This window comes from Bombina bombina, chromosome 8, assembly GCF_027579735.1.
Source record: "Bombina bombina isolate aBomBom1 chromosome 8, aBomBom1.pri, whole genome shotgun sequence".
NCBI classification, from domain to species: Eukaryota; Metazoa; Chordata; class Amphibia; order Anura; family Bombinatoridae; genus Bombina; species Bombina bombina.
Window position 1 is genome coordinate 296,665,790 of NC_069506.1, and position 13,402 is coordinate 296,679,191.

The window sequence follows — 13,402 nt, forward strand, 5'->3', positions numbered from 1 at the left end:
GCAATTTGGTCTCTGGAACCTCTAACAGAAAGCGTAAATGCTCAATCCTAAATCTAAAGTCAGGTTCCTCCGTAGCTGGAGGTTTAGAGGCAGCAGATTCCGACCCAGAAAGAGCTCCCTCTGAAGTATCAGAGGCGCCTTCATCATCGGATAATCTTGTATCAAATAAATCCAATAAGCTAGTAGGCTGCACAGCTCCCAAAACGAAAGTAAAAAACCCTGTACGTTCCAACATCTGCATGAGCCTCATCTCACACATGTCGCAGCATAATCAAATAAACTTATGTGATTAATCCCCACTGTTCATAATTCCCCTCTGGAGATATTAACCCTTGATTCCATACAGATAAAAGGAGCCACTCTGTGACCCTGCGTTATCAAATGTGTAAAAAAATGAAACGATCTTACTAGAATCTATGCAGTGGAACAGAAACACAGCCTCTCAAGTTTGACAGTCTTGTAGCATCGCTCCTGTCATGGACTTGAGTGATGGAAGCAGGCAGTGAAACTCGTCAACACTGATTGCTTAGGAGCTATTAATACAAGTCTCAGAAAGACTCTCCCTGCATCTCCAGACTCTAACATTCGTCAATGCTCTGAGAGGCTGACAAGACTACTTAAAATTCCAGTCCCATTTCGAAGGGTAGATACCCTTCATAAGGAACTACTCCAAATCTTCTGACACTTCTCTGGCAACCTCCTGTGACAAAAGGTAAAGAATGACTGGAATATGAGGGAAGTAGGGAGAGTATTTAAGCCTTTGGCTGGGGAGTCTTTGCCTCCTCCTGGTGGCCAGGTTCAGTATTTCCCAAAAGTAAGGAATGATGCCGTGGACTCTCATATTAAGAAGGAAATGTGTTGTACGCTGGGGGGAAGGATATAAATGTGTTGTGCTTTGAAGGGTAAAGATGCTGTGTAGTGTGCGCTGGGGAAGGGTAAAGATACTGTGTAGTGTGTGCTGGGGAAGGGAAAAGATGCTGTGTAGTGTGCGATGGGGAAGGGTACAGATGCTTTGTAGTGTGCGCTGGGGAAGGGTAAAGATGCTGTTTAGTGCACTGGGGAAGGGTAAAGATGCTGTATAGTGTGTGCTGGGGAAGGGTAAAGATGCTGTATAGTGTGTGCTGGGGAAGGGTAAAGATGCTGTGTAGTGTGCTGGGGAAGGGTAAAGATGCTGTGTAGTGTGCTGGGGAAGGGTAAAGATGCTGTGTAGTGCGCTGGGGAAGGGTAAAGATGCTGTGTAGTGCGCTGGGGAAGGGTAAAGATGCTGTGTAGTGTGCGCTGGGGAAGGGTAAAGATGCTGTGTAGTGTGCGCTGGGGAAGGGTAAAGATGCTGTGTAGTGTGCGCTGGGGAAGGGTAAAGATCCCGTTTGGTGTGCGCTGGGGAAGGGTAAAGATGCTGTGTAGTGTGCGCTGGGGAAGGGTAAAGATGCTGTGTAGTGTGCGCTGGGGAAGGGTAAAGATGCTGTGTAGTGTGCGCTGGGGAAGGGTAAAGATCCCGTTTGGTGTGCGCTGGGGAAGGGTAAAGATGCTGTGTAGTGTGCGCTGGGGAAGGGTAAAGATGCTGTGTAGTGTGCGCTGGGGAAGGGTAAAGATGCCGTTTGGTGTGCGCTGGGGAAGGGTAAAGATGCTTTGTAGTGTGCGCTGGGGAAGGGTAAAGATGCTGTTTAGTGCACTGGGGAAGGGTAAAGATCCCGTTTGGTGTGCGCTGGGGAAGGGTAAAGATGCTGTGTAGTGTGCGCTGGGGAAGGGTAAAGATGCTGTGTAGTGCATGCTGGGGAAGGGTACAGATGTGTAGGGTACAGATGTGTAGTGTGCGCTGGGGAAGGGTAAAGATGCTGTGTAGTGCGCTGGAGAAGGGTAAAGATGCTGTGTAGTGCGCTGGAGAAGGGTAAAGATGCTGTGTAGTGCGCTGGGGAAGGGTAAAGATGCTGTGTAGTGCGCTGGGGAAGGGTAAAGATGCTGTGTAGTGTGCGCTGGGGAAGGGTAAAGATGCTGTGTAGTGCGCTGGGGAAGAGTAAAGATGCTGTGCAGTGTGCTGGGGAAGAGTAAAGATGCTGTGTAGTGTGCGCTGGGGATGGGTAAAGATGCTGTGTAGTGTGCGCTGGGGAAGGGTAAAGATGCTGTGTAGTGTGCGCTGGGGAAGGGTAAAGATGCTGTGTAGTGTGCGCTGGGGAAGGGTAAAGATGCTGTGTAGTGTGCGCTGGGGAAGGGTAAAGATGCTGTGTAGTGTGCTGGGGAAGAGTAAAGATGCTGTGTAGTGTGCGCTGGGGATGGGTAAAGATGCTGTGTAGTGCGTTGGGGAAGGGTAAAAATGCTGTGTAGTGTGCGCTGGGGAAGGGTAAAGATGCTGTGTAGTGTGCGCTGGGGAAGGGTAAAGATGCTGTGTAGTGTGCGCTGGGGAAGGGTAAAGATGCTGTGTAGTGTGCTGGGGAAGGGTAAAGATGCTGTGTAGTGTGCGCTGGGGATGGGTAAAGATGCTGTGTAGTGCGCTGGGGAAGGGTAAAAATGCTGTGTAGTGTGCGCTGGGGAAGGGTAAAGATGCTGTGTAGTGTGCGCTGGGGATGGGTAAAGATGCTGTGTAGTGCGCTGGGGAAGGGTAAAAATGCTGTGTAGTGTGCGCTGGGGAAGGGTAAAGATGCTGTGTAGTGTGCGCTGGGGAAGGGTAAAGATGCTGTGTAGTGTGCGCTGGGGAAGGGTAAAGATGCTGTGTAGTGTGCTGGGGAAGGGTAAAGATGCTGTGTAGTGTGCTCTGGGGAAGGGTAAAGATGCTGTGTAGTGTGCTCTGGGGAAGGGTAAAGATGCTGTGTAGTGTGCGCTGGGGAAGGGTAAAGATGCTGTGTAGTGTGCGCTGGGGAAGGGTAAAGATGCTGTGTAGTGTGCGCTGGGAAAGGGTAAAGATGCTGTGTAGTGTGCGCTGGGAAAGGGTAAAGATGCTGTGTAGTGTGCGCTGGGAAAGGGTAAAGATGCTGTGTAGTGTACGCTGGGGAAGGGTAAAGATGCTGTGTAGTGTGCGCTGGGGAAGGGTAAAGATGCTGTGTAGTGTGCGCTGGGAAAGGGTAAAGATGCTGTGTAGTGTGCGCTGGGGAAGGGTAAAGATGCTGTGTAGTGTGCGCTGGGGAAGGGTAAAGATGCTGTGTAGTGTGCGCTGGGGAAGGGTAAAGATGCTGTGTAGTGTGCGCTGGGGAAGGGTAAAGATGCTGTGTAGTGTGCGCTGGGGAAGGGTAAAGATGCTGTGTAGTGTGCGCTGGGGAAGGGTAAAGATGCTGTGTAGTGTGCGCTGGGGAAGGGTAAAGATGCTGTGTAGTGTGCGCTGGGGAAGGGTAAAGATGCTGTGTAGTGTGCGCTGGGGAAGGGTAAAGATGCTGTGTAGTGTGCGCTGGGGAAGGGTAAAGATGCTGTGTAGTGCGCTGGGGAAGGGTAAAGATGCTGTGTAGTGTGCTGGGGAAGGGTAAAGATGCTGTGTAGTGTGCGCTGGGGAAGGGTAAAGATGCTGTGTAGTGTGGACTGGGGAAGGGTAAAGATGCTGTGTAGTGTGCGCTGGGGAAGGGTAAAGATGCTGTGTAGTGTGCGCTGGGGAAGGGTAAAGATGCTGTGTAGTGTGCGCTGGGGAAGGGTAAAGATGCTGTGTAGTGCGTTGGGGAAGGGTAAAGATGCTGTGTAGTGTGCGCTGGGGAAGGGTAAAGATGCTGTGTAGTGCGCTGGGGAAGGGTAAAGATGCTGTGTAGTGCGCTGGGGAAGGGTAAAGATGCTGTGTAGTGCGCTGGGGAAGGGTAAAGATGCTGTGTAGTGTGCGCTGGGGAAGGGTAAAGATGCTGTGTAGTGTGCGCTGGGGGAATGTTAAAGATGCTGTGTAGTGTGCGCTGGGGAAGGGTAAAGATGCTGTGTAGTGCGCGGGGGAAGGGTAAAGATGCTGTGTAGTGGCGCGCTGGGGAAAGGGTAAAGATGCTGTGTAGTGTGCGCTGGGGAAGGGTAAAGATGCTGTGTAGTGTGCGCTGGGGAAGGGTAAAGATGCTGTGTAGTGTGCGCTGGGGAAGGGTAAAGATGCTGTGTAGTGTGCGCTGGGGAAGGGTAAAGATGCTGTGTAGTGTGCGCTGGGGAAGGGGTAAAGATGCTGTGTAGTGTGCGCTGGGGAAGGGTAAAGATGCTGTGTAGTGTGCGCTGGGGAATGTTAAAGATGCTGTGTAGTGTGCGCTGGGGAAGGGTAAAGATGCTGTGCAGTGCGCTGGGGAAGGGTAAAGATGCTGTGTAGTGCGCGCTGGGGAAGGGTAAAGATGCTGTGTAGTGTGCGCTGGGGAAGGGTAAAGATGCTGTGTAGTGTGCGCTGGGGGAAGGGTAAAGATGCTGTGTAGTGTGCGCTGGGGAAGGGTAAAGATGCTGTGTAGTGTGCGCTGGGGAAGGGTAAAGATGCTGTGTAGTGTGCACTGGGGAAGGGTAAAGATGCTGTGTAGTGTGCGCTGGGGAAGGGTAAAGATGCTGTGTAGTGCGCTGGGGAAGGGTAAAGATGCTGTGTAGTGTGCGCAGGGGAAGGGTAAAGATGCTGTGTAGTGTGCGCTGGGGAAAGGGTAAAGATGCTGTGTAGTGTGCGCTGGGGAAGGGTAAAGATGCTGTGTAGTGTGCGCTGGGGAAGGGTAAAGATGCTGTGTAGTGCGCTGGGGAAGGGTAAAGATGCTGTGTAGTGTGCGCTGGGGAAGGGTAAAGATGCTGTGTAGTGCGCTGGGGAAGGGTAAAGATGCTGTGTAGTGTGCTGGGGAAGGGTAAAGATGCTGTGTAGTGTGCGCTGGGGAAGGGTAAAGATGCTGTGTAGTGTGGACTGGGGAAGGGTAAAGATGCTGTGTAGTGTGCGCTGGGGAAGGGTAAAGATGCTGTGTAGTGTGCGCTGGGGAAGGGTAAAGATGCTGTGTAGTGTGCGCTGGGGAAGGGTAAAGATGCTGTGTAGTGCGTTGGGGAAGGGTAAAGATGCTGTGTAGTGTGCGCTGGGGAAGGGTAAAGATGCTGTGTAGTGTGCGCTGGGGAAGGGTAAAGATGCTGTGTAGTGTGCGCTGGGGAAGGGTAAAGATGCTGTGTAGTGTGCGTTGGGGAAGGGTAAAGATGCTGTGCTAGTGTGCGCTGGGGAAGGGTAAAGATGCTGTGTAGTGTGCGTTGGGGAAGGGTAAAGATGCTGTGTAGTGTGCGCTGGGGAAGGGTAAAGATGCTGTGTAGTGTGCGTTGGGGAAGGGTAAAGATGCTGTGTAGTGTGCGCTGGGGAAGGGTAAAGATGCTGTGTAGTGTGCGCTGGGGAAGGGTAAAGATGCTGTGTAGTGTGCGCTGGGAAAGGGTAAAGATGCTGTGTAGTGTGCGCTGGGGAAGGGTAAAGATGCTGTGTAGTGTGCTGGGGAAGGGTAAAGATGCTGTGTAGTGTGCGCTGGGGAAGGGTAAAGATGCTGTGTAGTGTGCTCTGGGGAAGAGTAAAGATGCTGTGTAGTGTGCGCTGGGGATGGGTAAAGATGCTGTGTAGTGCGTTGGGGAAGGGTAAAAATGCTGTGTAGTGTGCGCTGGGGGAAGGGTAAAGATGCTGTGTAGTGTGCGCTGGGGAAGGGTAAAGATGCTGTGTAGTGTGCGCTGGGGAAGGGTAAAGATGCTGTGTAGTGTGCTGGGGAAGGGTAAAGATGCTGTGTAGTGTGCGCTGGGGATGGGTAAAGATGCTGTGTAGTGCGCTGGGGAAGGGTAAAAATGCTGTGTAGTGTGCGCTGGGGAAGGGTAAAGATGCTGTGTAGTGTGCGCTGGGGATGGGTAAAGATGCTGTGTAGTGCGCTGGGGAAGGGTAAAAATGCTGTGTAGTGTGCGCTGGGGAAGGGTAAAGATGCTGTGTAGTGTGCGCTGGGGAAGGGTAAAGATGCTGTGTAGTGTGCGCTGGGGAAGGGTAAAGATGCTGTGTAGTGTGCTGGGGAAGGGTAAAGATGCTGTGTAGTGTGCTCTGGGGAAGGGTAAAGATGCTGTGTAGTGTGCTCTGGGGAAGGGTAAAGATGCTGTGTAGTGTGCGCTGGGGAAGGGTAAAGATGCTGTGTAGTGTGCGCTGGGGAAGGGTAAAGATGCTGTGTAGTGTGCGCTGGGGAAGGGTAAAGATGCTGTGTAGTGTGCGCTGGGAAAGGGTAAAGATGCTGTGTAGTGTGCGCTGGGGAAAGGGTAAAGATGCTGTGTAGTGTACGCTGGGGAAGGGTAAAGATGCTGTGTAGTGTGCGCTGGGGAAGGGTAAAGATGCTGTGTAGTGTGCGCTGGGAAAGGGTAAAGATGCTGTGTAGTGTGCGCTGGGGAAGGGTAAAGATGCTGTGTAGTGTGCGCTGGGGAAGGGTAAAGATGCTGTGTAGTGTGCGCTGGGGAAGGGTAAAGATGCTGTGTAGTGTGCGCTGGGGAAGGGTAAAGATGCTGTGTAGTGTGCGCTGGGGAAGGGTAAAGATGCTGTGTAGTGTGCGCTGGGGAAGGGTAAAGATGCTGTGTAGTGTGCGCTGGGAAGGGTAAAGATGCTGTGTAGTGTGCGCTGGGGAAGGGTAAAGATGCTGTGTAGTGTGCGCTGGGGAAGGGTAAAGATGCTGTGTAGTGTGCGCTGGGGAAGGGTAAAGATGCTGTGTAGTGTGCGCTGGGGAAGGGTAAAGATGCTGTGTAGTGTGCTGGGGAAGGGTAAAGATGCTGTGTAGTGTGCGCTGGGGAAGGGTAAAGATGCTGTGTAGTGTGGACTGGGGAAGGGTAAAGATGCTGTGTAGTGTGCGCTGGGGAAGGGTAAAGATGCTGTGTAGTGTGCGCTGGGGAAGGGTAAAGATGCTGTGTAGTGTGCGCTGGGGAAGGGTAAAGATGCTGTGTAGTGCGTTGGGGAAGGGTAAAGATGCTGTGTAGTGTGCGCTGGGGAAGGGTAAAGATGCTGTGTAGTGCGCTGGGGAAGGGTAAAGATGCTGTGTAGTGTGCGCTGGGGAAGGGTAAAGATGCTGTGTAGTGTGCGCTGGGGAATGTTAAAGATGCTGTGTAGTGTGCGCTGGGGAAGGGTAAAGATGCTGTGTAGTGCGCTGGGGAAGGGTAAAGATGCTGTGTAGTGCACGCTGGGAAAGGGTAAAGATGCTGTGTAGTGTGCGCTGGGGAAGGGTAAAGATGCTGTGTAGTGTGCGCTGGGGAAGGGTAAAGATGCTGTGTAGTGTGCGCTGGGGAAGGGTAAAGATGCTGTGTAGTGTGCGCTGGGGAAGGGTAAAGATGCTGTGTAGTGTGCGCTGGGGAAGGGTAAAGATGCTGTGTAGTGTGCGCTGGGGAAGGGTAAAGATGCTGTGTAGTGTGCGCTGGGGAATGTTAAAGATGCTGTGTAGTGTGCGCTGGGGAAGGGTAAAGATGCTGTGTAGTGCGCTGGGGAAGGGTAAAGATGCTGTGTAGTGCGCGCTGGGGAAGGGTAAAGATGCTGTGTAGTGCGCGCTGGGGAAGGGTAAAGATGCTGTGTAGTGTGCGCTGGGGAAGGGTAAAGATGCTGTGTAGTGTGCGCTGGGGAAGGGTAAAGATGCTGTGTAGTGTGCGCTGGGGAAGGGTAAAGATGCTGTGTAGTGTGCACTGGGGAAGGGTAAAGATGCTGTGTAGTGTGCGCTGGGGAAGGGTAAAGATGCTGTGTAGTGCGCTGGGGAAGGGTAAAGATGCTGTGTAGTGTGCGCTGGGGAAGGGTAAAGATGCTGTGTAGTGTGCGCTGGGAAAGGGTAAAGATGCTGTGTAGTGTGCGCTGGGGAAGGGTAAAGATGCTGTGTAGTGTGCGCTGGGGAAGGGTAAAGATGCTGTGTAGTGCGCTGGGGAAGGGTAAAGATGCTGTGTAGTGTGCGCTGGGGAAGGGTAAAGATGCTGTGTAGTGCGCTGGGGAAGGGTAAAGATGCTGTGTAGTGTGCTGGGGAAGGGTAAAGATGCTGTGTAGTGTGCGCTGGGGAAGGGTAAAGATGCTGTGTAGTGTGGACTGGGGAAGGGTAAAGATGCTGTGTAGTGTGCGCTGGGGAAGGGTAAAGATGCTGTGTAGTGTGCGCTGGGGAAGGGTAAAGATGCTGTGTAGTGTGCGCTGGGGAAGGGTAAAGATGCTGTGTAGTGCGTTGGGGAAGGGTAAAGATGCTGTGTAGTGTGCGCTGGGGACGGGTAAAGATGCTGTGTAGTGTGCGCTGGGGAAGGGTAAAGATGCTGTGTAGTGTGCGCTGGGGAAGGGTAAAGATGCTGTGTAGTGCGTTGGGGAAGGGTAAAGATGCTGTCTAGTGTGCGCTGGGGAAGGGTAAAGATGCTGTGTAGTGTGCGTTGGGGAAGGGTAAAGATGCTGTGTAGTGTGCGCTGGGGAAGGGTAAAGATGCTGTGTAGTGTGCGCTGGGGAAGGGTAAAGATGCTGTGTAGTGTGCGCTGGGAAAGGGTAAAGATGCTGTGTAGTGTGCGCTGGGGAAGGGTAAAGATGCTGTGTAGTGTGCTGGGGAAGGGTAAAGATGCTGTGTAGTGTGCTCTGGGGAAGGGTAAAGATGCTGTGTAGTGTGCTCTGGGGAAGGGTAAAGATGCTGTGTAGTGTGCGCTGGGGAAGGGTAAAGATGCTGTGTAGTGTACGCTGGGGAAGGGTAAAGATGCTGTGTAGTGTGCGCTGGGGAAGGGTAAAGATGCTGTGTAGTGTGCGCTGGGGAAGGGTAAAGATGCTGTGTAGTGTGCGTTGGGGAAGGGTAAAGATGCTGTGTAGTGTGCGCTGGGGAAGGGTAAAGATGCTGTGTAGTGCGCTGGGGAAGGGTAAAGATGCTGTGTAGTGTGCGCTGGGGAAGGGTAAAGATGCTGTGTAGTGCGCTGGGGAAGGGTAAAGATGCTGTGTAGTGTGCGCTGGGGAAGGGTAAAGATGCTGTGTAGTGCGCTGGGGAAGGGTAAAGATGCTGTGTAGTGCGCTGGGGAAGGGTAAAGATGCTGTGTAGTGCGCTGGGGAAGGGTAAAGATGCTGTGTAGTGTGCGCTGGGGAAGGGTAAAGATGCTGGAGAATGGATGGAGAATTTAATACGACATATGAACAAAGAGCATGAAGACGATGTAGTAATGGTCAGAAAGTCACACTAACCTTGACCATAGCTTGTTGGTCTTCACTGTACTCCACTTGAGCAGTGGACAAGTTAATTAGCCCCCTCTCCACTGGGTCCTTATCGCTATTGTAGATGAAGACATAGGGACGTCTCACCACCACATAGTGTTTTACCCATGAATGGGACAGAGGCTCCTTGAAGTTCAGGTAACCCTTCTTAGACACCACAGATCTAAAGACACAGAGACATATTTGATATTTGAATGTTCTTGCTTGATGTCTGGGTAGCTCTGTCTTAATAACCCAGATGTTGTTTATTTATATTAGAAGGGACAGTCTACTCAAGAATGTTTGTTGTTTAAAAAGATAGGTAACCCCTTTATTACCCATTCCCCAGTTTTGTATAACCAACATATATCTAAGTCTCTGTCAAAAGAACTGAAACAAGGGTGCAGTCTGCAGACTTGTATTTTATCCAATCAATACTGACTCATGAATAACTCCATGGGAGTGAGCACAGTGTTATTAATATGGCGCACATGAACTAGCGCTGTCTAGCTGTGGAAAAACTGTCAAAATGCACTGAGATAAGAGGTGGCCTTCAAAGGCTTAGAAATTAGCATAAAAGCCTACCTATGTCTAGCTTTCAACAAAGAATACCAAGAGAACAAAACAAATTTGATGATAAAAGTAAATTGGAAAGTTGTTTAAATTGCATGCCCTATCTGAATCATTAAATTTAATTTTGACTGGACCGTCCATTTAAGATTAATTTGTCAACTGAGGTAAAATAGAAGAAATGACTCACAAAGATTATCTATACTTCACAGGCAAATCAATTTCAATAGGCAATCCTATAACATTATGCAGGTAAATGTCATGTGATGAGTGATGAGTAGCCATACAGTTGGAACGGCTTATAGTGCTGCACTAGTTATGTAATATAGCCAATCGTGTGCATGAATAAGGTCACATTACTGTAAGTATGACTTTTGCTGATAAGTACATACCCTGGTCTGATTTCTTCAATGTCTGGTACAAGATTAAGGAACTCATTCTTTCCAGCTCGTGCCAGGAATGAGCTATCCATGCAGGGCACTATGTGGAATTGTTCATACTCTGTACAAGGGCTGGAGGCTCGAGAATTTGCTTCAGGGGTCCTGTAACACAGAACAATTGTTATGAGGAGTTTTATGATCAGTAACTTTAAACGTAAATTATTATTGCAGGATTCACTCTCACTTCTGATCCACAGAGCTGCACCTGGAGTCCGCTAGTGATGGACATGTTGAGGAAGGCGTAAGAGTAGCGCTGCTAAAACTGGATACAGAGGGGTCACGCCCAATAGGGGAGATATCAGACAGCTGCAATGAAAAAGCACGAGTCATAGAAAGAGATTGTTGTAATATAATTTAAAACACACTGCCAGGGACAGTGAAACATACCTTACAATCACTGATACTGTTGCACACTTGGGTCAGCTCACGGTTAAATGTGTGAGTAAGGAGTTGTAAACACTGAAAATAAGGTAGAGAGAGAATATATATTGTTGTTTAAGCAAAGATGGCAGCCGATTTGTGCTACAAAGCCAGCTTCCAATCAGAGGCTGCAAATGGTGATTTATAACATCCTCTGAAGCACATATATATAGTTTGACACATAGGCACAAGATACTAGGTGATCAACACATGATCAACAAAAAAGCATAAATCTCACACTGAACAACATCATTCCAACAGTAACTAACATCTGCTTCTATAGATTTTTGTGTCACCTTGGTGGCAAGCTCTTTTTCACGATCCACAAGGCTCTCAACATCAGTTGAGTCGTATCCACTGCTTTCACTTGGGGTGATGGCACTTTCATAGGTGGTGGTAGAGATCTGTGAGGAAATGCTCGTGGAGGTGCTGAGGGTCCCACTGCTAAGGCTTGGAGAGATGGATTCACTTAGTGACTTGGGAATGCTGTCACCAAGTTTTTCTCTCAGCAACAACAGGTGCCGCGTTTTCTCCACCTGAGAGATAAGTTACAACATATAACCTGACCAGTCAATAGAAAGTGTTCAGAAATAACCTCAGTATTGAATAAGCGGTGTGTACATTTCTTACTTATCCAAAGCTATTTCTTACTAGTCTAGGACGAGTGGACTATTGGAAACTTAAATATCCAGCCATGTATGTGTATATTTAGGGGTAGATTCATCAACGCAATTTGCCTGTAATTGCGGGCAAAATAATGCATACGCACCAATCGCCATGTTTATTAAAGCAATCTGCGCCTATAATTGCGCAAATCTGAAAGAAACTTCTTCGCACTCCGCTTGCATTCGCCTAGCTGCACGGGCGCGCTCCCGAGTGCACCAATATACATTAGTAATAGGCGTAATTTCACAGCCTGACCAACAAATACACCCAGTTTCTTATTTATCATTGCTTTGTGCTGATAGGGAACTGAAATTTCTCCTTAAATTGCGTGTTGTATATTTCGCCATACAAGCTGAGGCGAACACCATTATCATACATGCTTTTACATCTTGTGATGCAGTACTTTCTTCTTTTAACTCATTTTTCAAAGGCTCGGCACCAAGAAGAGACTGTTATTGCCAGACATTTGCGCTTCCACAGGCGCATACGGCTACCAATAGTTTTATATATATATATATATATATATATATACACACACAGTATATATATATATATATATATATATATATATATATTGATTTTGGCAATCTTAAATTACCAACATATGGCAAAAACAGCACGGAAACATATAATATAAATATGTGCAAAATAGATACCTAAAAATGCTTTTTTCATAATCAAGACATGGCGGTGTAAATATTTATAGGGATGTACTGTGATAAATAGGGAGTAAATGCTTTTTCCGACAGGGGAAATTTATCATTATTACTCCCCAGCTCACCTTTTACTAAATGCGCAAAATTACATCTATTTCTTTTATAAATTCAGGCGCACATGTGCACTTGCCCGGAGGCAAACTGGGGCGCAGTTACAGGTGAAGCACATACAGAGTTCGCCTAGCCTTTAATAAATCTACCCCAAAGAGTTAAAAAAAAAATCCTCTAAAATGGAGGAAATCTAAAATAGTTTCAAACCAACAAGAACCCTACTGTTGAGGACGGGAATCACTTGATGATCACTTTGGTAACAATTGTTTATTGTGCAGTTTGTTTTTTGGTGTCAGGGGATTTTAGACTTTTTAGGGAGGGGTGAACCTTAGATGTTAAAAATGTCTTAGGTGCTGGATAATTGTGTTTGGTGGCAGGGTTTATTGATGCTGGAGGACAGGGATAATTGTGTTTGGTGGCAGGGTTCATTACTGCTGGGGGTAGGGATAATGTGTTTGTGGCAGGGTTTATTGATGCTGGAGGACAGGGATAATTGTGTTTGGTGGCAGGGTTTATTACTGCTGGGGGTAGGGATAATGTGTTTGGTGGCAGGGTTTATTGATGCTGGAGGACAGGGATAATTGTGTTTGGTGGCAGGGTTTATTACTGCTGGGGGTAGGGATAATGTGTTTGGTGGCAGGGTTTTTTGATGCTGGAGGGCAGGGATAATGTGTTTGGTGGCAAGGTTTATTGATGCTGTAGGACAGGGATAATTGTGTTTGGTAGCAGGGTTTATTGATGCTGGAGGGGAGGGATAATTGTGTTTGTTAGCAGGGTTTATTGATGCCGGAAGGAAGGGAAAATGTGTTTGGTGGCAGGGTTTATTGATGCTGGAGGGCAGGGATTATGTGTTTTGTAGCAGGGTTTATTGATTCTGGAGGGGAGGGATAATTGTGTTTGGTGGCAGGGTTTATTGATGCTGGGGGGCAGGGTTAATGTGTTTGGTGGCAGGGTTTATTGATGCTGGCGGGCAGGGATTATGTGTTTTGTGGCAGGGTTTATTGATGCTGGAGGGGAGGGATAATTGTGTTTGGTGGCAGGGTTTATTGATGCTGGAGGGGAGGGATAATTGTGTTTGGTGGCAGGGTTTATTGATGCTGGGGGGCAGGGATAATGTGTTTGGTGGCAAGGTTTATTGATGCTGGAGGACAGGGATAATTGTGTTTGGTAGCAGGATTTATTGATGATGGAGGGCATGGATAATGTGTTTGGTGGCAGGGTTTATTGATGCTGAAGGGCAGGGATAATGTGTTTGATGCAGGGTTTATTGATGCTGTAGGGCAGGAATAATTTAGTTTGGTGGCAGGGTTTATTAATGCTGAAGGGCAGGAATAACATAATTTATGTAAGAACTTACCAGATAAATTAATTTCTTTCATATTGGCAAGAGTCCATGAGCTAGTGACGTATGGGATATACATTCCTACCAGGAGGGGCAAAGTTTCCCAAACCTCAAAATACCTATAAATACA

General features: G+C 48.6%; 1 protein-coding gene across 1 annotated transcript in view; it reads right to left on the reverse strand.

Moving 5' to 3' along the window:
• KIF1B (kinesin family member 1B) overlaps positions 1-13,402 on the reverse strand; it is a 397,419-nt gene that overhangs the window by 14,359 nt on the left and 369,658 nt on the right. The window contains 5 exon segments of the mRNA XM_053691490.1: positions 9,059-9,251; positions 10,030-10,179; positions 10,262-10,383; positions 10,465-10,536; positions 10,794-11,033. Of these exon segments, the coding sequence (XP_053547465.1) occupies positions 9,059-9,251; positions 10,030-10,179; positions 10,262-10,383; positions 10,465-10,536; positions 10,794-11,033 (777 nt within the window).